The sequence below is a fragment of the Mobula hypostoma genome, chromosome 18 (assembly GCF_963921235.1).
Source record: "Mobula hypostoma chromosome 18, sMobHyp1.1, whole genome shotgun sequence".
Taxonomy (NCBI): domain Eukaryota; kingdom Metazoa; phylum Chordata; class Chondrichthyes; order Myliobatiformes; family Myliobatidae; genus Mobula; species Mobula hypostoma.
In genome coordinates, this window is record NC_086114.1 from 55,146,028 (window position 1) to 55,172,613 (window position 26,586).

Below are 26,586 nucleotides of genomic sequence, written 5' to 3' on the forward strand. Positions count from 1 at the left end.
TCATCCAAAATTAGAGAAGTTAATGAATTATTCTCATGTTGGTAATCTGTTATTAGTAGGTTACCATAAGGATCACCACGTCTCAGCTGTTTATTATCTCATTACTTTACTGTTGCCAAACAAATGATACTAGAGCGTACGATCATCACAGCGATATTTGATCCTGCGCTTCGCGCTCCCTGGATTACAAATCGATAGTAAATATTAAAAATTTTAATTATAGACCATAAATAGAAAATAGAAAAAGGAAAGTAAGGTAGTGCAAAAAAAACTCGAGAGGCAGGTCCGGATAGTTGGAGGGTACAGCCCAGATCCGGGTCAGGATCCGTTCAGCAGTCTTATCACAGTTGGAAAGAAGCTGTTCCCAAATCTGGCTGTACGAGTCTTCAAGCTCCTGAGCCCTCTCCCTGAGGGAAGAGGGACGAAAAGTATGTTGGCTGGGTGGGTCTTGTCCTTGATTATCCTGGCAGCACATTAACAGCTTGGATGAAAGGACAGTGAAATGTATCCAAGTTTGCCTCCAATAACAGCAGCCTGAATACAAAGAGTCTGCAAAGGCACATCAGCAGATTGTGGGAGTGGGCCAATTCCATGCTGTATAACTCTGTTTATATTAGAGTGGAGTGGGGGGGGGGGCAGGAGAGTTCTTCTGTTCCCGTTCTTATTTGTGTTCATAACGTTTTAAATTACCAAACCACCCCAGACTACAATGAAGTCTCATCAACTCCAGTTTAGGAGCTTAGGAAAGACAATGGCGCCTAACGGCGACTCCTTAGCTTGCATCTTTGAAAACAGCTCTATTTCCATCTTTAATATCTCTATTTTTCACTTTCAGGGTTCTGACCTGGACCCTGACCTGGAGTTACACGCTGATTTTGGTTCTTTGCGGGAGTGGGACCCGCTCTCGGGGTTTCATGACTGGCTGTTATTCAGTTTGCCAAGGATGCGGCCTAGGAGATTAGCTCGCCTTCGGAGTTCCAGGATCTTGTGGCTCTGGAGATAGGCGAACCAAAAGTCGGTGTCTCTGCAGGAACCTGGTATGTCGTGGGAGACGGAAGATCTAAAGCAGCGATCTGGCTGCTGGATGTGTGCCCAGAGACCCAAGTCCTTTGGGCACAGAGCTCGGAGAAAGTGACGCAACAGACTTTTAATGTCATAAATCAGCAAGTTGTTTGTTATGTCTCCCCTCTCACAGTGAAATGGAGACATCTTTTTTTCCCTATCAGGGAGAGAGAGAGCCTGTGGTATGTCAAATACCGGGTGAACTAGTCTTTGAGGTACTGTAAGTCTGTGTCTTTGCTGCACACTTGAGTGCTCGGTGGTGGGTGCCTATGATTTTTTCTTGTTGGTGGTGGAGAGGGGATTGTTGATTTGCTGCTGTTTACGCGTGGGAGGGGGGAACTGGGGGGCTTTGGGGTTCTAAGATTTAACTGTCATTCATTCTTTGGCAGCACTCCTCTGTTTTCATGGATGGCTGCAAAGAAAAAGTATTTCAGGATATATATTGTACACATTTCTCTGACATTAAATGTACCTTTGAACCAAAACTGTTCTTCCATGGGGACAGGACTGCTCTGAAAGCTTGCAAGTAAAACAGTATTCACTCTAGTCAGCAAGTTGACTGCGAGATGGTTTCACAATAGCAATAGGACAAAATAAAAGCTTCTTAAAAAATAGATGAATGTAGAGCAGACAGGGAACGTACCAAAATCAAGATCATTAAAACATTTAAAAAATGAAGCAGCAAATAAAGTATAAAGAAGAACATATAAATGATCGTACAGTGTAACACAGTACAGGCCCTATGGCCCACAATGCCATGCCGACTTCTAACCCAAGATCAATCTAACCCTTCCTTCCCAGAAAGCTCTTTTTTTTCCCCATGTGCCTATCTAAATTGAACCCAAAGAAACTCAACTCTGCTCTTTGTCAGGATTTCCATCTGTCTCTATGTTCTGATGTTTTGAGTTGAAACATTAACTCAGCTTAGGTTCCTATACAGGGAGCATAACCTACTGAGAATTTCCAGCATTTTCTGATTTTAGAATCATATAGCAATACAGTACAGATACAGAGCCTTTGGCCCAATGATTCCACGTTGACCATGGTGTCCACCCAGCTAGTCCCAATTTCCTACACTTGGTCCATGACCCTCTCTGCCCCACTCCCCCAAGTGCATCTTAAATGATATTAGTTTACCTGCCTCAACCACTTCTGCCAGCTACTCTTTCTCCTAAACTATTTAAAAACACAGAATTATGCTCACTTGTCTCAAAATGTTCCCTCACTGTCATCTCAGTCATTTGCCCTACTAACTGAGGTGTTTTGAGGAAAGGCAAGGAAAAGGGAGTTAGGCATGTGGCCCCTTCAGATAGTCAATCCTCTGGTCACATGGGTTGAATGCAGTTGTCCCAAAGTGTAAAATTATGATGCGGTATCCGACCTTACTACGCCAGCACGTTGTTTAACCATTACCTTTCTACGACTTTCAGAAAGTTAATTAACAAATAATTACCTTTGCCCATGGCAGAGTTGTGACGATTCCCACCAGGGAGAAGTGAAGGAAACCTATTCACACAGAATCCACTACGTGTATATGCAGCTGTGCTCCCCTGAACAAAACAGATTGAAGAGGGAAAAAACATGAACAACTTAATCAGCCTTGTTCCCAGCACTAGTGTTGAAAGGTCTGACTTCTAAATAATGCCACTTCTAGATATCACCAAACAACCTCCCACTGGATGGTTAGCAGGTGCTCTCCCGTCAAAGTTAAACCAAAACCTCAAGCAACGTAGCGGTAACTGTGCTGGGTGGCAATCTAGAATGAAGATCGACATAGTTCTCTGAGAGGAATGGTCCCTGGTCCAGTTCCCTCTTCCACTCTTTCCCATGTCTCCCTCCCCCAGCTCTACAATATTAAACATTTATTCCCAGAAGACAATGTAGGAGGTACTCAATTCTATCAAAGATCCTTTAAAGAGGACAAAATAAGGTTCATTAGAATGGCTCAAGTGTCCACACAGTTTCATGAGTTTAAATGCATGATACATCGTCTTACATGCTTTTGACTTCTATTATCAAAACATTTTCCTTGTAGTAACTTGTTTATGGTGTCTCTAATCGATTTCTTTGCACTTTACCTCTTACCTTTATGATTTCTGTCTCAGGAAGTTTTCATTTAAAACACTGTGTAAAGTTTCACTTTCCCAAAGTGCTTTAACATCATGTAGTACTAATCTTTGTGACTAAGAGTCATCTATGATCTATCTTCCAATCCTTTGTTTTCCTAACCCCAAATTCAATCTTACACATATTCCTTCATTTTCACTGTTCTTATCTACAAACTTATTCACTCTGAAGCACTGCATCACCATTCTCTTGTTCCCCCTGAATCTACCCCCATTCTCTCCCTCTCTACTTCTCACGTACCTTCACACCCCTTGGGGTCAGAAATGACAGATGGAGTTTAATCCTGATAAATGCAAGGTGATGTATTTTGCAAGCATTATTGAGGTTAGGATGAACACCAAGGGCCAAAGGAATAATGAGGAACTAGGAAACCTGAATTCTCTAAAAAGCTTTGAAGGTAGATAATGTGGTTGAGAAGGCATATGGGTTACTGGCTTCATTTGTCAGGGCACTGAATACAAAGGTAGGGAGATTATGCTCCAACTCTACAAAAATTGGTCAGGTCAGATCTCAGCCGGACTACTTTGTGCAGTGCTTTTCATTATATGAAGGGTGAGATAGCACTGGACAGGGTGCCGATGAGATTCACCAGAAAGTTCCCTGGGTGTGAACAGTTCAGCCATGACACTGGAGAGGCAGGGTCATTTTCCCTGGAGCAGAGGAGGTTAAGAAGATACATGACTGAGGTGTGTAAAACTATGAAGGGTATAGCAGGAGACTGTTTTCCGTCTCAGCAGTAGATAAAACTAGGAGACATAAATGTAGGGTCAGCAGCAGGAGACTAAAGGGATCTCAGGGGACTCTTTTCCACCCTGAAAGTGAAATACACCGCTGGGAGAGTGGTGAAAGTAGTTAAGTATCCAAAGCAGTATTTGAATTGATGAGGCAGAGAAGACTAGGGGAGGGGACTTCCGGTAGCGCTCATGGAGTGAAGTCGCGTTCTTGACTCGCTCCATTACCTCTGAGTTTTTTTTTCTCTATGGTCAGCTATACTTTAATTAACCATTAAGGCATCAATTCTTACAATACTTTGAATTAAACTGAATTCTCCGACAATTGGATGATACTTAGATCTGCTATGTCTAAGAACGGGAAAAACGGCAAGGATGGTAAACCTCCGGTTAAACCGAAAGCTACGGATCTCCCCCCGACTGAATCACCGGTGACTTCGAAAGCGATATCGGAGTTAATTCAGAGGGAAATTTCAACCTCTGTTAGGGAGATGATTCGTACGGAAATTGCAGGCTCTGTTAAAGACCTGATTCATACGGAAATCTCAACTAATTTCCAGAAAATTGCCGATTTAATTGATAAGATGCAAACATGTATTGCGGAACATCAGTCGGCTATATCTGATCTTCAAAAATTCGCGCAACAAGGTGAGCTTAGGATGGGGAAAATCGAAGAAACAATTAATGTAATGAAGAAGAAACTTGACTTTTTGACTTTTAAAAACTCTGACTTGGAATCTAGAATGCGACGGCAGAATTTACGAATGATCGGCGTGAGGGAAGCAGTCGAATCTAACAACCCCATGAAATATTTTTCTCAACTTTTAAAAGATGCATTCCCTACTGTATTTCCTGACCAACCACCGCTTCTGGATCGTGTTCACAGAATCCCATCATATTCGTCTAGGTCAGATAGACCTAGGCATGTTATTTTACGTTTTCATTATTTTCAAGACAAGGAGAGACTGTTTCGATTCGCTCGATCTAAAGGTTTCATTGATTTTTCGGATCTTAAGTTCCGATTTGTGGAAGATTTCAGTAAACCAATCTGGGACCAACGGGTTCATTACAGATCCGTGATGTCGGAATTCTATAAAATGGATTTAAGACCAGCGCTGCTGTACCCTGCACGTCTAAGGATTCGCATGTCAGATGGAGCCCTTCGTTTTTTTGATTCTCCATCGGATGCCCAGAGTTATCTGGATCAACTTTCATCTTCAACATCTTAATTGTTTTTTTTTAATTATCTCCGTTGATCGGAGGCTGTGAATTGGTTGGTTTTAACTTTTTCGTGCCTTATTTGGGCAGAAAAGCTTACTTTTGATTTCTTAATATGGTTGCTAAACTTTCTTTTTAACTGCGTCATTTCTTTCTTTTCCCAGGGGATTCTGGGTGGTTACTTCCCTTTTGTCATCTTACGTATTTCCTGTGTGGCCTTAAATTTTGTAGTTTTTTTTTTAAATTTTATTCTGTTTTGCTTTTTATAACCACTCTATGTCAATAATCTTATTGTTTCTTGTTGCTGTGTCTATTCATGGGTTTGAGGTTTATTGTGGTTTTTTTTTAATATATATTTTCCGGCTTTTGTTCTGTTCTGTGTGTATTTTAATTGAGCTACCTTTTTTTTACTTTTTTACTGTTTTACAATTAGCTGATCCTTTTTCATATTTATACCTTTTTTTTTAGGGAGCATATACCGGAAGTCACGGGGGTAGTTTTAGCGCTTGCTTCTTTCTGGCGGGTCTGCTTTAGATTTTGCCTTGGGGTCTTGGGGTGGGGGGTGGTGGGAGGGGATTCACGTTTTAGTTTGTTTCTCTTTGGGCTATATACATTATTGAAGTACTGGTTGCGTCCTTTTTCCCGGTATCTTTTGTATGTTCTGTTTCCTCTCCGGGTTTGTGGGTCGCGCCTATCGTCAATCCTCCTTGTTGTGGGTTGACTTTAGGATTTATGGAGTCTATGATTAATTTTGTCTCCTGGAATACTAATGGTCTTAATCATCCTATTAAAAGGAAAAAAGTTTTTAAAGTGTTCCGGAGACTTAAAGCACAAATTTTATTTTTACAAGAGACCCATGTACGGAGGGGGGACAGACTACGTTTTTTCAAATTCTGGAAGGGACAACAATTTCATTCGAACTCCAATGCTAAGATTCGAGGCGTCTCTATTTTTATTGATTCCTCAGTTACTTTTATACAACAGGATATTATTTCTGATCCGAATGGTAGATTTTTATTGGTTAGTGGTTTACTATTTAATAAAAAAGTAGTTTTGGTTAATGTTTATGCTCCTAATATGGATTGTCCGGAATTTTATAATTCATTGTTCGATCAGTTTCCGAATTTGAACGAGTTTTCATTGATCTGGGGCGGAGATCTTAATACCTGTTTGTCTCCAGCTTTGGACCGTTCGGCTCCTTTACGGACTTTACCTAATAAATCTGCAAATCTGATTAATTTTTTCCTTTCTGATTCTGGGTCGACGGACATTTGGCGTTTTCTGCATCCTCAGGAAAAAGATTTTTCCTTCTTTTCACATGTTCATCATTCCTATTCAAGAATTGATTATTTTTTCATTGATTCTCGTCTTATTCCTTCAGTGATTAAATGTGATTATGATTCTATAACCATTTCGGATCATGCTCCACTTAAGCTTTCTATTAAAATTATGGCCAATATACCGAATAATAGACAATGGCGTTTTAATTCGCTGTTGCTTCAGGACTCGGACTTTGTTAATTTTATGAATGAACAGATTGAGCTTTTTTTTACAATTAACCATACAGAAGATATTCGGTTAACACTCTTTGGGACACTTTTAAAGCCTATATTCGGGGTCAGATTATTTCGTATTCTGTTGCTTTGAGGAAGAAACAGAAGCAGGAGGAGATGGTAATTGTGGACAAGATTAAAGAAATTGATAAGAAATATGTTATGGCTTCTTCTGAGGAGTTATATAAACAAAGAACTGAACTTCAAATGGAACACAGTTTACTACTCTCGTCCTTGATTGTAAACCAATTAAAGAAAACAAGAAGTGACTTTTATGTTCACAGTGACAAAATTGGCAAGCTGCTGGCTAATCAATTGAAATCTAATTATGTTAAATCTCAAATCAATCAGATTTATAACCAAAATGATCGATTGATACTGGATCATGTGGGGATTAATCAAACCTTTTGTGATTTTTATTCTTCTTTATATCAATCAGAGTCTCCTCGAGATTCTAAATATATGAATGATTTTTTAGATGAGTTAGACTTCCCTCAGATTTCACAGGATATGTCTTCCTTATTAGATACTTCCATTACAATGGATGAGATTAAGAATGTTATTTTTTCTATGAATCTGGGGAAAGCTCCTGGCCCTGATGGGTTTACCGTTGAATTTTATAAATGTTTTGCTTCTTTATTGATTCCTTGGCTCGGTAGGGTTTTTGAGGCTTCTTTGAAACTTGGTAAACTTCCTGAATCTTTTAATAGAGCATCAATTTCTCTAATACTAAAGAAGGATAAAGACCCTGCTCAATGTGCATCTTATAGACCAATATCTTTATTAAATGTTGATTCTAAAGTTTTTTCTAAGTTATTAGCAAATAGACTAGAAAAAGTACTTCCTTCTATTATTTCGGAGGACCAAACGGGTTTTATTAAAGGTCGTTACTCTTTTTATAATATTCGTACATTGTTAAATATCGTTTATACTCCCTCACAAAATGTTCCTGAGTGTGTTATTTCTTTAGATGCCGAGAAAGCTTTTGATAGAGTAGAATGGCCTTATTTATTTAAGGTGCTTGAAATGTTTAATTTTAGCTTGAGATTTATATCCTGGATTAAACTGTTATATCACTCCCCTGTAGACTCGGTTCGTACTAACTCTTTAAACTCACCTTTTTTTCCTCTCTTTCGTGGTACTCGAAAAGGCTGTCCTCTTAGTCCCCTATTATTTGATATTGCATTAGAACCTCTTGCAATTGCTATTCGAGAATCTTCAAATATTACTGGGATAACTCGGGGATTAAAGTCCCATAAATTATCACTCTATGCTGATGATTTACTTTTATATATTTCTAATCCTGAGAGATCCATTCCTGCTGTTTTAGAGTTATTAGCACAATTTGGTCTTTTCTCAGGTTATAAATTAAATCTTAGTAAGAGTGAACTTTTTCCGATTAATAAACATCTTCCCTTATATTATAAATTTCCATTTAAATTGATTAATAATTACTTTTCATATCTTGGGATTAAAATTACTTGTAAATACAAAGATTTATTTAAGACTAACTTTTTACCATTAATAGACCATATTACTCAACTTTCATCTAAATGGCTTCCTTTATATTTAACTTTGATTGGTCGTATTAATGCGGTTAAGATGTTTTTTTTGCCAAAATTTTTATATGTGTTTCAGGCATTACCAATTTTCGTTCCAAAATCTTTTTTTGATAAAGTTGACTCTAAAATTTCTTCATTTATTTGGCAGAATAAGAATCCGAGACTGGGTAAAATACATTTACAGAAAGCTAAGAGAGATGGAGGTTTAGCATTACCTAACTTTAGATTCTATTATTGGGCTATTAATATTCGACATATGAAATTTTGGTTACTTGACCAGGACATACTATCTATTCCTAAATGGGTAGCATTGGAATTACAATCTGTTCAGGGTTATACACTTGGTTCTATTTTAGGCTCCTCTCTCCCTTTTGATTCGAAACGTCTTAAGCAGGTCTCTAACCCGATAGTTAAATATGCTTTGCGCATTTGGTTTCAATTCAGAAAATTTTTTGATCTTAATCAATTCGGGTTAGCGATACCTATTTTAGGTAACATATTTTTTTCTCCCTCTTTTACGGATCGCGCTTTTCAAACTTGGAAGACTAAGGGTATTTTACGGTTTTTGGATTTATTTTTAGATGGTTCCCTTATGTCTTTTGAACAATTATCTAATAAATATAACTTATTAAGAATACATTTTTTTAGATATTTACAAGTTAGAAATTTCCTAAGTACTATACTTTCTTCCTTTCCAATGCTTCCTCCTACATATATTTTAGATTCGATAATTAACCTTAATCCATGTCAGAAAGGTGCATCGGCTATGATTTATAATATTATTATGAAACTTAGGAAAGCTCCATTTGATAAGATTAGGGTAGATTGGGAACAGGAATTGGGGCTTACCATTTCTGTGGATGATTGGGGGCAGATTTTACAATTAGTTAATACTTCCTCTATTTGTGCTAAACATTCCCTAATTCAATTTAAAGTGGTTCATAGAGCACATATGTCCAAAGATAAGTTAGCGCGTTTTTACTCGTATATTAATCCTTTCTGTGATAGATGTTCGGGGCAGATAGCCTCTTTAACTCATATGTTTTGGTCTTGCCCTGCTTTGGAAACTTTTTGGAGAGATATTTTCAATATTATTTCTAAGGTATTAAATATAGATATCTCTCCTCACCCTATTACTGCTATCTTTGGACTACCTAAAATTTCTAGTAATCTCTCCCCTTCAGCCCGTAGAATGATTGCATTTCTTACTTTAATGGCGAAAAGATGTATTTTACAACATTGGAAAGAGCTTAATGCTCCAACTACCTTTTTTTGGTTTTCTCAGACGATTTTATGTTTGAATTTGGAGAAAATTAGAAGTAACCTTTATGATTCTTCATTTAAATTTGAACAGATTTGGGGACCTTTTATTCGATATTTTCATTTAATGTAATATTTACCCTTCTTGTTTTTTTTTTCACTGTTTTTAATGGAGGTCGGGATTGAGGACGTGATTTTAAGTTTAACTCTGTTTGGTTTCAAGTTAGCCCATTGCTTTGCTTTGCTTTTAGTTAGCTGCACGGTGGGTTTTTTTTTGGGGGTTTTTTTTCTTTTTTTTTCCATTGATATATATAAAATTTAGTATACTATTATGTTATCTTGGTTTCTTATGTTTAAATTACATTGTTTGTAGTAATTTCTTTTTGGTATTGATATCTTTTGGAATTTTATTATACTTTAACATTGTATTAATGTTTATATGGCTTACCTTTTTTGTATACTTACTCAATAAAAAGATTTAAAAAGAAAGAAAGAGAAGACTAGGGGAATATGAGACTAACATAGATGGGTGCCCATCAGTCAGCATGGCTGTGATGGGCCAGATGACCCATTTCTAAGTTGTATGACTCTATAATTCTCCCTGTCGCTTCCCATTCTCTCTCTCTTTCACTCTCACACCATTCCCCACCCCCCCAACAACCCCATCCCCCTTCCCTCACAACTGCAGACAGCATCACTGGTAACCCATGCTGGTCAACACATGCAAAAATACCGGAAAATGGGGTTCAATTCCCACAGCTGTCTGTGAGGAGATTCTACGTTCTCCCCTTGACTGGGTGAGTTTCCTCCGGGAGCTCTGGTTTCCTCCCACATTCCAGGTGTTCGGTTAGGGTTAGGTTTACTAAGTTGTGGGTTTGCTATGTTGGCACCAAACACATGGTGACACTTGTGGACTACCACCAACACATCCTCGAAATGTGTTGGCTGTTGACGTGAAAGACGCATTTCACTATATGTTTCAATGCACAGGTGACAAAGGAAAGCATATCTTTAAATCTTTAATCTTCAGAGGGTCCTCTGTCCTACAGGGCTGGGAAAATGTCAACACTTACTTTGGAAGCAATGATGAGAGTCCTTTTGCCAACAGGACAGACCACTAGGAGCCATTCTTCAGCGAGGTCAGCTGGTACATCCACCAGCCATTCGGACAGCATCAGCTGCAGGAGGGAGAGGAAGACAGGTCAATCACAGACGATTCCTTCATGTATGTACCACCGCAAATTGTCCTCCAGCACTCTCCAAACACTATTTCATAAGAATAATTAGAATTTCTTTGAGTGGTGAGAAAGAACAGAGTGACTGTAAGAAGAATGGAGGGTTATGGGCTATGTGAGAGGGAAGGGTTAGATTGATCATGACGTAGGTTCATGTAGGCCAGCACAACATTGTTGGCCAAAGGGCCAATACTGCAGTATGCTGGTCCACGTTGTACGTTCTAAAGTGCAGGCAGTTACTGAACTGCTGTGGTTTAACAGAGCACCAGGCCAAGGAATGTAATGGTCCATGAATGACTTTTCACAGGAGTCCAAGCTTAAGGAATGGGAAGAGTCGCAAGTTCAGGCTAATGACCTGAAGCGTGAATTCTCTCTCTGAGCCCATGCTGCTGAATATTTCCACCATTTGTCATTTTTATATCAGAGTCCACAAGGGTTTCTTCCAGGAAAATACTACCCGAGATCCATATTTCAGACATTCAGTCACCCCTGAAGTAGTCCGAATTATGTAGAGATTTTAAGTATTTCCCACGCAACCATTTGATTTTCCGAACGCCGATGCTGAAAGTCCAAAGCAACACACACAAAATGCTGGAGGAACTCAGCATCCTGCCCTGTGGAAACCCCCAACAATTAAACAAAACAGACATTCCTTCACCACACCAACCTGCCAAGTGTTCACTCCTTCCAAGTCTATGTTCTTTTTCAAGCTGTCCAGTGCAGCTCAGTAGATGACACTCTCACTGATAAAGCAGAAGGCTCTGGGCTTGACTCCCAGGTCAAAAGTCCCAACCAAAATTCCAGTGCAATACTGAGGGTGTGCTGCCACAACAGTAGTGATGCTTTTTGAACAAGCTGACGCACAAAGGCTCTGCCTGCACTCTCCAATTGAAGCAGGCTGAGTCACAGTTCCATTTCCCCAGAATTCCCTTCTGCATCAAATCAGTATTTACTCCACAACCATTGAAACACTCATTGTTTGTCTCTCCACAGACGCTGCCTAGCACTCGAACCACTTTCCATTTCAGTCACTGTCTGATTTGGCAACCGTTGCTCATTATCATCAACTGACTAGTTAAAGGAGCATGCAATGCTTGAATTAGCTGCTCATTTTCTAGGTCACAATTCATTTCAGTATTTCAGTTGGCTGTTCATGGTTTGGGATGTCTTGTGAAAAGTGCTACAAAAATGTAAGTGTTTCTTCCTTGCACTGAAAGGTTGAACCTAAAACCTCCTCCCTGCCAAATTTCCACTCTCTCCATGACAGGTGATTTCCCACAGAGAAAACAAAGGGAGCAGTAAAGCTGCTGCCCAAGAACCGGCTTCAGATCCAGAGAGGTGAGGGTGCCAGGACCATGAATCTTTTTACTAAACAGTCTAATCTATCTGCTGTACCCAACACAGGACTGATCAGACACTCAGATACACAAGCCAAGGAGACCAATTCATCTCTACATCACATACAGGCAGATCGTTCATCTTTTCTAAAACAAGGATGAGCCACTGTGGTTTGTGACAAATGCCAGAAATGCCACCAGCAAGAGGTTCACTGTTGACCTTTTCCTTTCAGATCAGTTGCAGAAAATATTTACCTTGTGATTTCTCGGCAGCTCCCAGGTTCCCAAATCCTGTCCGTTTTACAGACAGGCTTAACACTTGCAAACGTTTTATCAAACAAGCAGTTATTTATCTAACTGGGTTATATGGTTGCCTTACGCCGACCCCCTAGGCCTGAGTCGACGTAGTAGGAGTAGGGGTAGTAGTTATATGGCTGTATGGGTGTATTCGACGCATGTTGTGGATGGTTGTTTCATGGTGACAGGACAAGAGGTCAGGAAGTGCACAGGCGACACCTCCCAACCACCGTGTGTCCTCCTCCTCCAGGATGGGCAAAGGGAGACGTGTATAAAACCACCACCCCAACATGGACAAACATCACACAGGAAGAGCAGCAACCTCTCATTCACCTCTACACTGAGAGATTTTTTTTGCAGCTTCAGTACAAATAACTTTGATGTAAGGTCAAGAGTCAGAATCAGGTTTATTTACACAGCCACGTGTCGTGAAATTTCTTGCTTTGTGACAACAGTACAGTGCAAAACATAAAAATCACTAAACATTAAGTAACCAAATGGTGCAAAAGCTGGTATGTCCATCGACTGTTCCGCACCCTGATGGAGAGGAGAAAGGGAAGAACCTGTTCCTAAAACGTTGAATGTCCGTCTTCAAGCTCTTGCACCTCCTCCCTGATGGTAATAAAGAGGGCATGTCCCAGAAAGAAAATGCCTTTAATATTGGATGCCGCCTTCTTGAGACACCACCGCTTGAAGCTTGTGCCCATGATAGAGCTGGCTGACTCTACAAACCTTGGCAGCCTCTTTTGATCCTGTGCACTGGAGCCTCCATACCAAATGGTGCTGTGCACCCATAGAAACTGGGTATTCAAAGGTTCATTTATTATCAAAGTATACAACTCTGTCCTCTCCAGACAGCCACAAAACCAATAAAGAAAAGAATGGCGATATGATCTTCAGCCCTCAAATCCCCTCTCCCCGCACAAAAATACAAACAAAAACAGGGATATCAAGCCAGATACCAAACTCTTCAAACTCCTAACGAAGTATAGCCACTTCTTTGTGATTATATCAATATGATGGGCTCAGGAACTTGAAGCTGGTGACCACTCTGACCACTCAATGAGGATTATTGTGCGTTTTCACAACTTCCCCTTCCTGGCGTCCACTATCAATTTTCATTGATATTTTAGATTATGAAGACACGCAGTCCTCTTTTATTGTCATTTAGTAACGCATGCATTAAGAAATGATACAGTATTCCTCCGGTGTGATATCACAAAACACAGGACAGACCAAGACTGGAAAAACTGACAAAACCACATAATTATAACACATAGTTACAACAGTGTAACAATACCATAACTTGATGAAGAAGTCCATGAGCACAGTAAAAGTTCAAAGTCTCTCAAATGTCCCACATCTCACACAGACGGGAGAAGGAAGAACTCTCCCTGCCATACCCGACCACGGTCCGACTCTGAGTCATCCGAAAACTTCGAGCTCTGATCAGCTCTCCGACACCGAGTACTGAGCGCCATCTCTGTCCAAACGATTTGACCTCAATCTGGTTGCCAACAGCAGGCAAAGCCGGGGATTTTGAGGCCTACCCTCCGATAGATTCCCGACCTCGCAGTAACGACAGCAGCAAACGAGCATTTCAGAAATTTCTCCAGATGCTCTTCTGTGCTTTCACATCCATCTCCATCAAATCAGAATTGTCCATGGCCCCTATTTAACGGATATGCTATCATTTTTCACCGGAGGGCTGCGCACGCACGGTGCGCTGCTCGCTCTCCTCCCGCTGTTGAGTGCAAGGTTGTTACTGCAACTCTATTCAACCAGCCAATCTATCTCACTCTTTTATGCCCACTAGTTGCCATGGACTCACCTCTTCAACGCATGCCAGGGACCCTATTCCAAGTGCATCTGTTGCATATGGCTGCTGTACAACTACAAGACCAGATACAAAGAGTATCCCACCTATCAGCTCATCATTGCTGAGCCCCAACCCTGCACTCAGTATTGGATCCAGTCGTCAACCAGACCAGCCATCTGCCAATAATGCACAGGCTCACTATTTATCATAATGGGCCACACATTCAAGGCACAGCTGCGGCAAAAGCTGTTCACTCGATGGTGTGCGACTCTTCAGAACTGTTTCCATTGTCAGCGATTTGGAAAAAGTCAAGATTTTTTTTTCAGACAGAGATACAGTTTTGATATGCAAGGAGTTAAAAGATTACTGGCAGTTGGTAGGATTGTGGTTACAGTCAGTTTGAAAATGCTGAATGATCCAGCAGTGTCAAAGGCCTGAAAGGCTCTTCCAGCTCCTAATTCATGTGCTCAGTGACTGGTGTCTAAGCCAAGGGCTCTTTACGAACGAACAGTGGGAACTCAGCATGATTCAGTCAGTCGGTGTTATTGACAATAGCTGAGGGGTAAATATATCAGCATAGTCCCCCCCTGAAGGGCAGGTGGGGATGATGCAACGTCTCATCCACAGGGCAGCATGGATGAAGGGATCCCCTAGTGTTCCAACTGCTGGAAAACTGAGCCAAATGCGAGATCGGTGATATGGACGTGGCACCAAAACACAAGGACCCACACAGTGAAATTAACAAGATTGTTCGATCACATACAAGGCTAACTTGGGAAAGAGATCACAATTTGAAGGAGTCTGTAACCAACAAATACTTGAGTGTGCATACTAGGCTTCATAAAAGATTAGAATGTAAAAGACTATTCAATTTACTGTGTGCGTACACTACAGTACAACAACATTCTGGTATCGATTGCCTGGAAATCCCAGTGGTTTGCCAATTCACTGATCTCCCTGTAGAGACATCAGGTTCCATTTCCGGCAGTCCCTTTAAACTCAATGGTTTCACTGAAAAGTTTATTACACTATTGTGCAATGTGAAACAGAAGTGTGTCGGGGGTACTAATAAGAGTAACATCCAATATTGCAGGAATTCCATTATTATGCATCACGAAAATCCTGAGGGTGTTGGGATTGTTGTCTACACACTCTGCTAACACTGGACTAGGATACTATACATCATCTCCTTATGCTTCTATTTACTTCATAATCTATTTAACTTTGCCTTAAGAAAGCCAGGAGATGATCCAGCAGAGAGCCTTTTAATCAGACTTCACTTCAGATGGCCTATGTAAAGGAGGTCCCTCTCCTTCTTATAGCTTTATGATCATGCAGATTTTGAAGGGCATTAAGCACACAACTCATTTGCAATTTGCAAGAGATCGTTGATTTCTATAGAAGGGTGGGCAATTGCATCATCATGGAGGCATAACAGACTCCAGAATCACCAACAAGACGCTGGAAGAACACAGTTGGTGGATCAGTATCTGTGGAGGAAAACATTTTGGGTTGAGACCCTTCATCTGGACTAGAGTGAAGAGGAAATATTGCCAATACAGCAGTACAGGCGGTGGGAAGGAGGCTGGTAGATGCCAGGTAGAATCAGATGGGGAGGGGATGATGGGCAGAATTAGGGTATTTGGTCCAATAAGTTTGCTTTGCCATTCAATCATGGCTGATATGTTAACCCTCTTAATTCCACTCTCCTGCCTTCCCCTCGTAACCTTTGATGTCCTTACTAATCAAGAACTTATCAACCTCCACTTTAAATATATCTAATGAGTTGGGTTCCATAGCCGTCTGTGGCAAAGAACACCACAAATTCACTACACTCTGACTAAAGAACTTCCTCCTCATCTCTTTTCTAAAGAGACACCCTTGTATTCCAAACCTGTGCCCTCTGGTCCTAGACTACCCCACTTCAGGAAACATCCTCTCCACATCCACTCTATCCAAATCTTTTAATATTCAATAGGTTTCAGATGAGCAGATGGTGCATATCACAAATTCTGGTTATGCATCCACTGACGCCAGGCAGATAACCTCTGAAGAGTATTCATAATAGCTGGAGTCACCAGTCTTGTAAAGATACTGCCCAGAAAAAGACAATGGCAAAATTCATACAAAAATTTGTCAAAAACAATCATGGTCATAGAAAGACCATGATCACCTATGTCATACAACACGACACATAATGAACAAACAAATTATTAACTCTTACAGCTACCTAGACTACAGCTTTTCCCACCCTGTCTCCTATAAGGATACCATTCTTTCTCTCAGTTTCTCCATAGATCATAGATTCACAAATTTATCAGAGCAATATAGGCTCTTTGTATCCTTCGGCTTCTCAATACAAATCTGCTCTCAATACAAAGCTTTCCTTTTCCAGACATCTGAAATATCGTCCATTTCCAGGAAATGTTGTTTCCCTTTTGCTCTGGCTGATGGAGCCCTTTTCTGCAACCCTTCTGTGTCTTGAACTTTTGGTCTCACACTTGCTCCCACCATGCCTGAGATAGAACAGAGACAGAGTACCCCTAATCTTTGCATCAGCGCATCATCTGTTATCATTTCTGCCAGATGCAATGAAACCCCACCACCAGCCACCTCTTCTCACCTTACTCCTTTCCGCCGCCCTGATGCCAAAACATTGACAGTTACCTTCCCTCTACAGATGCTGCTGGATCCGTTGAATTTTCCAACAGTTTGCATGTTACCACATCCATTAAGTGGCCTGTTAAATTAATTTGGAGAGTAATTTATACAGTACAGAAACAGGCCCTTTAGCTTCAACTGTTCACCTTGAACAAGCTGCCTGCCTAAGCTAGTCCCACTTGCCTGTGTTTGGCCCACATCACTCTAAATCTTTCCTAACCATGACCCATTTTTGGCAACTGAATTCATAGAACATACGAATTCAGTTATTAAAGCATTTCTATAAAACCTGTTGATGTTTTGCTTCCCCTCCTAGTCTCAGCCACAGTGTCTCTGTCCCGCAGCCACTCCCATTTGCTGAAAACTGATGAAACATGACAAACCAAGCATTCAGTGATAAATGACAGCATTACAAAGCATGTCTGCCTGGAATTGTCACCTTTGTCCACCCTCCCTCTATGAAAACAAGACCTTTATACAGTGTGCCTTTTGAACTAATCAAGCAGCTAGAAGCAGCGCCTTGCCCTGAGATGGCATCTGTCCGTTTCTATCCACAAATTCCCCAACAGATATTTTTTGGCTCCATTTTCTAGTATCTGGGTCTACTCGGTAGCTAAACATCCACACTGATTCAACCCTTTTAAAGCTTGGACAACATAGAAGGCGTGCCATATAAATTTGGGGAAAAAACAGAATGCTGGGAGAACTCAGTGGGTCAAGCAGCATCTGTGAAGGCAAAACATGCAAGTTAACACTTCAGGTTGAGACTGAGAGAGGAGAGAAAACATTGGCAGCATTTATCAGTGCAGGGTAGTAGTGGGAGAGGACCGAGGCTGGTGGATGGGAAGGGAATAATGGGCAGATGGAACCAGTTACAGGGAGCAGGGGACGGGTCCAGCTGAGCTTTTTTGGATATCCACTTCTTGGTCACTTTTCTGACTATGATAATGGGACAGATAATGACTGTAAAGTGTGACTAAGGCGTGTGAGTGAGTGTGTGTGTATACAGAACACAAAAGGTGAGTGGTTTACCTGAAATTGAAAAATTCAATGTCCACGCCAACTTGTCAGCTTCCAGTTTGCATTTGGTCTCTCCATACCAATGGAAAAGGTCAAGAAACAAGACAGGCCAGTGTGGGAGTGGGAAGGAGAGAGAAAGTGACATGTAATTGGAATTTCAGGATTGCCATTGTGGACAGAGTGTGGGTGATCTGCAGAAGGGTAACCTAGCCTACAGATGGTTTTACTGATGTACAGGAAGCCACATCGAGAGTATAAATGCATCAAACCAGGCTGGAGGATGTGCACATGAATCTCTGCCTCACCTGGAAGGGTCCTTTCAATCCTGTTCACAAAGCAAAAGGGTAGAGACTATTAACTTCAGTGAGTTTGAAACAGCTACAGTACTTTCCCTACCCTAGCACAGATGAATGGAGCAGGGAAGCAACCTCATGAATTGGTTCCTCCTATTTTTCCATGCACTGAATGCACAGGACATGGCACTACACTGCCACCTGCAGTCAGGAACCAACACTACAACACTTCCCTACAGATGTCCATTCCCCATCAGGAAGGTCTCAAAGCCCTCAACTTATTTCTCTACAAGAATCCAACCCGTTCCCCTCCACCAACACTCTCATCTGCCTGGCTGAACTTGTACATCTCCAGACAACTTTCCTTCTGATTCCTCTTGGTTCCTACAAATTAAAGGTGTACTGCGGACGTCCCCCCTGGGTTCTAGTCACTATTCCAAACCTTCTTTGGGGCGGGGAGTATACCCCTCAACAATGATATGGTAAACTAAACTACTGGAGTGCCACGTGGGTGGCTATAAATACAGATATGTACTGACTATAATGGAAACGTATGTAAAGGATGAAAAGTTATTGAATGGTTTATTGTATATATTTATTTTTGAATAAAGTATATTTTGAAATTTAAAAAAAATTGGTGAATGCATTGGTACTGCTTCTTGCACCCACTACCTTCCACCTCACCCTGAAACTCACATGGACCATCTCCAGCACTTTTCTCCCTTTCCGTGACCTGTCTTCAACTAAACCTATCCACTGATTCCTACAACTGTCTAAACTACACATTTTCTCATCGTCTCCTGTAAGGATGCCATTCCTTTTTCCAAGTTTCTCCATCTCTATTACAAAGATCACAGTCATAAAGCAGTGCTGCACTTATACAGGCCCTTCATTTACATAAGGGAAGGATAAATTGGGGAATGTGTTAATTCAGAATGAGGCATTGGTTTTGACAGTTCCCATATGAAGAGGATTTCATTCTTTGAATGAGCGGGGAGCGTGGGGTTCTATTTAGGGGATCTTCAGAACTGTGGAGAGGAGTGGGGGAGGGGAGAAGAGGCTCTTATTTCCCACATATTTTGTACTTGTGGAAAACTCATGTCTGCTCTCAATACAAAAGTTTTCATTCCTGGACATCTATTTCCAGGAAATGTAGCTTCATTTCTGTTGTGGCTGATGGAGCCGTCTCTTGGAGCCCTTCCATTTTTCAGACTTCCGGTCTCACGCTCCATCCATCAGATTGAACACAGATAGAGTCTCCCTAATCCGCACATCAGTTTATCATTCCTTATCATTTCCGCCAGCTGCAACAACATCCTATTATCAGCTGCCTCTTCTTCACCCTGTCCCTGTCTGCCGCCCTGATGCCAAAACGTTGACAGATGCTGCTGGATCCACTTGAGTTTTCCAACAGTTTGTATGTTACCACATCCATTAAATGGTCTTTTAATTTTGAGAGCCAGTTATACAGCACAGAAACTGTTGGCCCAAACTGTTCAAGTTGAACAACCTGCCTGAGTTAATCCCACATCCTCTAAACCAGGGGTTCTAACCTTTGTTATGCCATGGACCAATACCATTAAGCAAGGGGACCACTGACCCCAGTTTGGGAACTCCTGCTCTAAACCTCTCCTAACCTTGTGCCCTTCTTGGCAATTGAATTTACTGAACAAAAACAGAATCAGTCTTTAAAGCAGCTTCTATAAAAGCTGTTGATGTTTTGGTGGGAGGCTTATTCAAATAAATCACCTTCCAGCTAGCTTCTTTCACCTCCTGCCACCTTTTTATTTTGGCATCTTCCCCCTTCCTTCTCAGTCCTGTAGAGGTTCCTCGGCCTGAAACGTTGCTGTTTATTTATTTCCATAGACGCTGCCTGACCTGCTGAGCTCCTCCAGCATTTTGTGTGCATTGTTTTGTCAATCAAATTGTTTTTTTGAAATAGTGGGAAATATGCAAGTAAAAGCATGCCAATACTGAAAAAAGAGCTCGTATTAATAACATTTTATATAAAAGACAAACCAAATTAATACCTTGAAAATATCTTTTTACTCAGCTTAGCACAATATAGTGATACCCAGTATTAATTTGAGTAATCCTGGTAAATTTACATGATATTGACCACTAATAGAACTGTTGCCTTTTTGACTAAATGGAGTTTACACCATCGTCCTGTGACCCTGTGGGTTTGGGAAGCAGAAAGATACCATTGTTGGACCAGGTATGATGGGGATGGAGGAAATGGGAGAATGGAATGGAACGTTCACAGTTTTTACAAAGGTGTAAGAATCTGTTCTGTTCTCCCAATTGCTCCACCTCTCTCAATCTTGCTCTGATGATGAAGAGCAACACACACAAAATGCTGGAGGAACTCAGTAGGCCAGGAAACATCTATGTAAATGAGTAAAGGCTGAGACCTTTCACCAGAAACTTCACCAGGAGTCTTGCTGAAGGGTCTTGGCCCGAAACATCCACTGTACTCTTTTCCATAGATGTTGCCTGGTCTGTTGAGATCCTCCAGCATTTTGTGTGTGTTGCTTTGGATTTCCAGCATCTGCAGATTTTCTCAAGTTTCTGATGAAGAAGATTTCCACACAGGTACATCCAAGGTACCTTCCTGGATCCCGAACCGTAGCTTCCCCTCCACCCCAGTAGAAAACATCCCACTTATTTCCTGCACCAGCTCAGAACAAGGATAGAATGATCATGGTCTTCATCTTCCAACTCACCAGCCTCCACATCAAACAAGATCATCTTTTGCATCGGTAAGCAATGGCCACTGTCTGTAAGGGCTTTAGTAAGGTTCTTGACACATGATTTCACATGGCAGACTGATCTAGCAGAGTAGGTCATAGGGAATTCAGGGGGAAGCTAGTGAGGTGGATTCAGAACTGGCTCAATGATAAGATTCAGGTGGTGATGGTTAAAGATTGCTTCTCTGACTGGAGGCCTGCTACTAAGTGAAATGCCCCAGGGTCAGTTTTGAGACCTCTGTTATTCATTATTTATGTAAATGATTTGAATGTCAGTGTACATGACTCAATTAGCAAGTTTGCTGATGTAGCAGTTACAGAGCCAGTGTAAGATCAGAATTCAATTCCCACCATTGTCTGTAAGAAGTTTGTAGGTTCTCCCCATATTTGCATGGATGTACTCTAGGAGCTCCAGCTTCTTCCCACATTCCAGACATGCAAATTGCAGGTATGCTAAATTGGTGCCATAAGTGTGCTGTCACTTGCCTTGCACAATTCTCACTGATTTGGTTTGACGCAAACGACACAATTCACTGTATGCTTTGATATACATGTGACAAATGAAGCTAATCTTTTTAAAATCTTCCTCTTTAAATCAGTGGGTCTTGTTGGCAGTGAAGCAGGCCAAAGAGGTGAATGAATTATAAAGAGACCTACATTGGTTATGGAGACAGTCTGAGGAATAGTAAATGGATTTCAACTTAGCTAAGTGTGAGGTGATGTGTTCTTGAGAGTCAAACCGATGTACAACATATTGTGAATGGCAGGGCACTGACAAGTGTTGTGGAACAGAGGGACCTGGGAGTACAAGTACACAGTTTACTGAAAGCAGCCAAGCAAGTAAACAAGGTGATGATGGCAACATTTAGCATGTTGGTCTTCATCAGTCAAGGTATTGAGTTGAGGAGTAGGGACATTATGTTGCAGTTTATGTGGCATTGGTGAGGCTATGTTTGGAATATTGTGTATGGTTTTGCTCACCCTGTTATGTGAAAGACATTGGCAAGCTGGAGTGGGCGCAGAAGAGATTCGCAAGGATGCTGTCGGAGCTAGAGGGCCTGAGTTATAGGGAGAGGTTGGCCACACTGGATCTTTATTCCTTGTAATGTAGGACATGAGGGGTGACCTCACAGAAGTTTATAAAATCATAAGGAGTCTGGACAATCATCGTCTTTCCCCCAAGATTGATGAGACAAAAGTTGAGGGCAGAGATACAAGATAAGAGAGAGCTTTAAGAGAGACCTGATAGGGTAACTTCTTTACACCAAGAGAAGTGAGTTCCAGTAATGAGTTGCCAAAGGAAGTAGTAAAGGTAAAAACAATTGCAACGTTTTGAAGGCATTTGTAAAGGTACATGGAGGGGAGGGGCTCAGAGGGTTGTAGGTTGAATATGACTAACTGGGACTTGTAAGGGGGATGCTGTGATTGGCATGAACCAGTTGGGCCGAAGGGCATGTACCCTTGTTGTTTGACTCTACTTTCTTCTGGTTTCAACAATCCCACCACAGACACATCTTCCCCTCCAGCATTTTAAAGGTACCATTCCTACCAACTTGCCTAGTCAGCTCTTCCATTGACTCCTTCCCTCTTTATAGCACGTTCTCACGCAACACCTACTCTTCCACCTCTTTCTTTCTCACAGACCCAAGATCCAAACAGTCCTTTCAAATGAAGCAATGATTCACCTTCACTTCTTCCAACCACATCTACTGATCTTTTGCACTGGAGAAACCAGATATAAATAGCTTTCCTCAGGAGCAACCCTGAGATTCCTGCTGCCTGACAGTTTAATCTTACATCACACACCCACTCCAAACTATCTGTCTGTGGCATCTTGCACGGTTATAACAAGGCCATAGCTTAAGGACAGAATTTCATCGTCCTTCTTTGTCACAATGCATTCTCCAGACTCAAAAATTAAATTCTCCAACTTCTGTTCACTTGCTTTCTCTGCCTGCATCAAAAATGATCACTTCTTCTATAAATTATTCACGTGATACTGACTCAGTTCCTTTTGCTCTCTTCTTTGGCACAGTTGGTCATGTCCAACAACCCTGTATTTTGCAGTATCATACACTCCTTTAGTTACATTGTCACTTCTCAAATGCTACCATTAGTCCATCGACTACACTTAACCTGGCTTCACTCTTTGTCACATCTGTCCCTTCCCCGCCTTCTCTACAGCTTAAAACCAATTTTTCTTTCTTTCTTCCCTAGTTCTGACGGAAACTCTTCAACGTGAAATGTTAACAATCACTTCTTTTCAAAGATGTTACCTGACCTGCTGACAGCTTCCAGCATTTTCAGTTTTTATATCTTTAAGCCAAGCCTGGAGAAAAGGACATGTATTGATACAGTCTCCTTCACCAGTTCTTGAGCTTGCAGACTGCCCTACAACCAGCTGTGTAGTTACTGACCCTTTTCCATGACATTTTAGATGGAGTAAAACCAGAGATTCCAACATTCATTTAAAGTGGAAAATGACTCAGTGTATGTGGTGCACGGAACACCCTTCCAGGAGTGGTGGTGAAGGCAGATACACTACGGTCACATAAGAAATTCTTAGATAGGCATATGGATGATAGAAAAATGGAAGGCTACATAGGAGGGAAGGGTTAGATAATCTTAAGATAGGTTATAAGGTCAGCACAACATTGAGGGCCGAAGAACCTGTACTATATTGTAATGTTCTTTGATTCCCAGATTGTTATGCCTTCATTCTATTTTCCTTATTCTGGAATCACTCTCTGGGGTAAGAAGTTCTCGTATCAACACGAAGAACTCAAATCATCTTAAAAAGCTCAATGAAATCATCCTTAACCTTCTTAATTGAGGATCTGCAAAACAAGGCATCATTATCTAACCACTAATGCTGATCGTTTACTTCACATTTGAAACCAAATATTACCCCACCTGCTCCACTTCCCCACCCTGCTGATCTCCAACCAACCCTGTGGCGACGATCTTGCCTGATCTGATCTCCATATTGCTTGATCACGCATGCCATAATGATGTATAATCCTCTAACCCCAGTCACGTCCACTATGAACCGGAGTTCTTGAATCCTTGTATTTTCCCTATCCCAACCTTTATTGCATAATATGCAAGAGGCAGATTATATAGGCCAAGAGATGTCGGGAAACTCGTATCTTTATCCTTGATTCTTCTAAAGAGTATGTTAGGCTTTGGTTCAATAACCACCAGTGATATATTTTCCTGGGTTTGTCACTGTTTAGCAATACTAAGTGTTACAGTCTCTGTTTCTGCTTGTTTTTCCAAAAAAACACTGATGTATAAACATCTACCATCAATAAGTTTCTGTAGGAGGCAATGCCTCCAGAAGGCAACACCCCATTATCAAACATCATCAAACATCCGAAGGGTCTCGGCCCAAAACGTCAACTGTACTTTTTTTTCATAGATGCTGCCTGGCCTGTTGAGTTCCTCCAGCATTTTGTGTGTGTTACATCGATCATCAAAGATCCCCACAATCCAGGACGTGCCACCTTCTCACAGCTTCCATCAGGCTGGAAGTATGAAAGCCTGAAGTCCCACAGCACCAGGTTCAAGAACAGCTATATCCCTTCAACCATTTGATTCTAGAACCAACATGTACTGCTCTAATCACTACAGTTCGCAACACTATGATCACTTTAGTCATTTTGCACCAGGATGAACTTTTTTTTGTTCTAAAAATTACATATAATCAGGGCATTGAGTATGGGAACTGGGACATTATGCTGCAGTTGTACAAGTCGCTGGTAAAGCCGGACTTAGGACTATTGTGTTGAGTTTTGGTTACTCTGTTATAGGAAAGATGTGGTTAAACTGGAAAGAGTTCAGAAGATACTTACAAGGATGTTGCCAGAACTAGGCAGCCTGCTGTATAGAGAGAAGTTGCCCAGGCTAGGTCTTTATTCAAAGCTCAGTTGGAATGTGGGAGGAAAAAGGATGACCTTATAGAAATGTTTAAAATTACAAAGCATAGATAAGGTGGACAGTAACAGTCATTTCCGCTCTGTTGGGGAATTAAAAACTAGAGGGCATCAGAATCAGAATCAGGTTTAATATCACTAGCATGTGTCGTGAAATCTGTTAACATAATGACAGCAGTACAATGTAATACGTAACAATATAGAAAAAAGTAAATCAATTACAGGAGGGGATATATATAAAAAATTAAATTAAAAATAGTGCAAAAACAGAAATAATAAAAAGGTGAGGTAGTATTCATGCATTCAATGTCCATTTAGGAATCGGATGGCAGAGGGGAAGAAGCTGTTCCTGAATTGCTGACGGTGTGCTTTCATGCTTCTGCCCCTCCTTTCTGACAGTAACGATGAGGAGAGAACATGCCCTGGGTGATGGCGGTCCTTAATGATGGACACTGCCTTTCTGAGGCACCACTCCTTAAAGACACCTTGGATACTACGGAGGCGAGTACCCAAGATGAAGATGACGAATTTTTACAACTTTCTGTAGCTTCTTTTGATCCTGTGCTGTAGCCCTCCTCCCTTACCAGTGATGTAACCTGTCAGAATGCTCTCCACAGTACATCTGTAAAAATCTTTGAGTGTTTTAGGTGACCAAATCTCCTCAAACTCCAAATGAAATATAGCCACTGTTTTGCCTTCTTTATAGCTGCATCAATATGTTGGTACCAGCTTAGGTCCACAGAGATCTTGACACACAGAAACTTGAAATTGCTCACTCTCTCCACTTCTGATCCCTCTATGAGGACTGGATTGTGTTCCCTTTCCACAGTCCACAACCAGCTCTTTAATCTCAATGGCGCTAAGTGCAAGGTTTTTGCTGCGACACTGCTCAACTAGCCGGTATATCTCACTCCTGTATGCCCTCTCGTTTCCATCTCAGATTCTGCCAACAATAGTTGTATCATCAGCAAATTTATGGATGGCTTTTGAGCTATGCCCAGCCACACAATCATTGGTATACAGAAATTAGAGCTGTGGGCTTAGCACACATCCCTGAGGTACAACACCGTTGATCATCAGCAAGGAGGAGATATTATTACCAATCCGCACAGATTGTGGTCTTCTGGTTAGGGAGTCAGGGATCCAATTGCAGAGGGAGCTACCGAGGCCCAGGCTCTGGAGCTTATCAATCAGGATTGTGGGATTGATGGTGTTGAACACTGAGTTATAGTCAACGAACAGCATCCTGACATAGTTATTTGTATTGTCCAGATGATCTAAGGCCATGTGAAGAGCCATTGAGATTGCCTCTGCTGTTGACCTATTGTGGTGATAGGCAAATTGCAGTGGGTCCAGGTCCTTGCGGAGGCAGGAGTTGATTCTAGCCATGATCAACCTCTCAAAGTACTTCAGTCACCGTAGATGTGAGTGGTACTGGACGATAGTCATTATGGCAGCTCACACTGCTCTTCTTGGGCACCAGTATAATTGTTGCCCTTTTGAAGCAGGTGGGATCTTCCAACTGTAGCAGTGAGAGGTTGAAAATGTCTTTCAATAATACTCTGCCAGTTGGTTGGCATAGGTTTTTAGAACCTTACCAGGTACTCCATTGGGGCCTGCTGCCTTGTGAGGGTTCACTAGACAGCCTAACATCAGCTTCTGAGACAGAGATCACAGGGTCATCGGGTGTGGTAGGGACTTTCACAGCTATTTGTATTCTCCCTTT

The 26,586-nt window shown here is 41.3% G+C and overlaps 1 protein-coding gene across 3 annotated transcripts in view; it reads right to left on the reverse strand.

Moving 5' to 3' along the window:
• Window positions 1-26,586, reverse strand: part of snupn (snurportin 1) — a 51,876-nt gene that overhangs the window by 17,634 nt on the left and 7,656 nt on the right. For all 3 annotated transcript variants that reach the window (XM_063070236.1, XM_063070239.1, XM_063070238.1), the window contains exons 4-5: window positions 10,587-10,691; window positions 2,516-2,612 (exon numbers count right to left, since the gene is read on the reverse strand). In XM_063070236.1, the coding sequence (XP_062926306.1) occupies window positions 2,516-2,612; window positions 10,587-10,691 (202 nt within the window). The remainder of the gene's footprint in view (window positions 1-2,515; window positions 2,613-10,586; window positions 10,692-26,586) is intronic.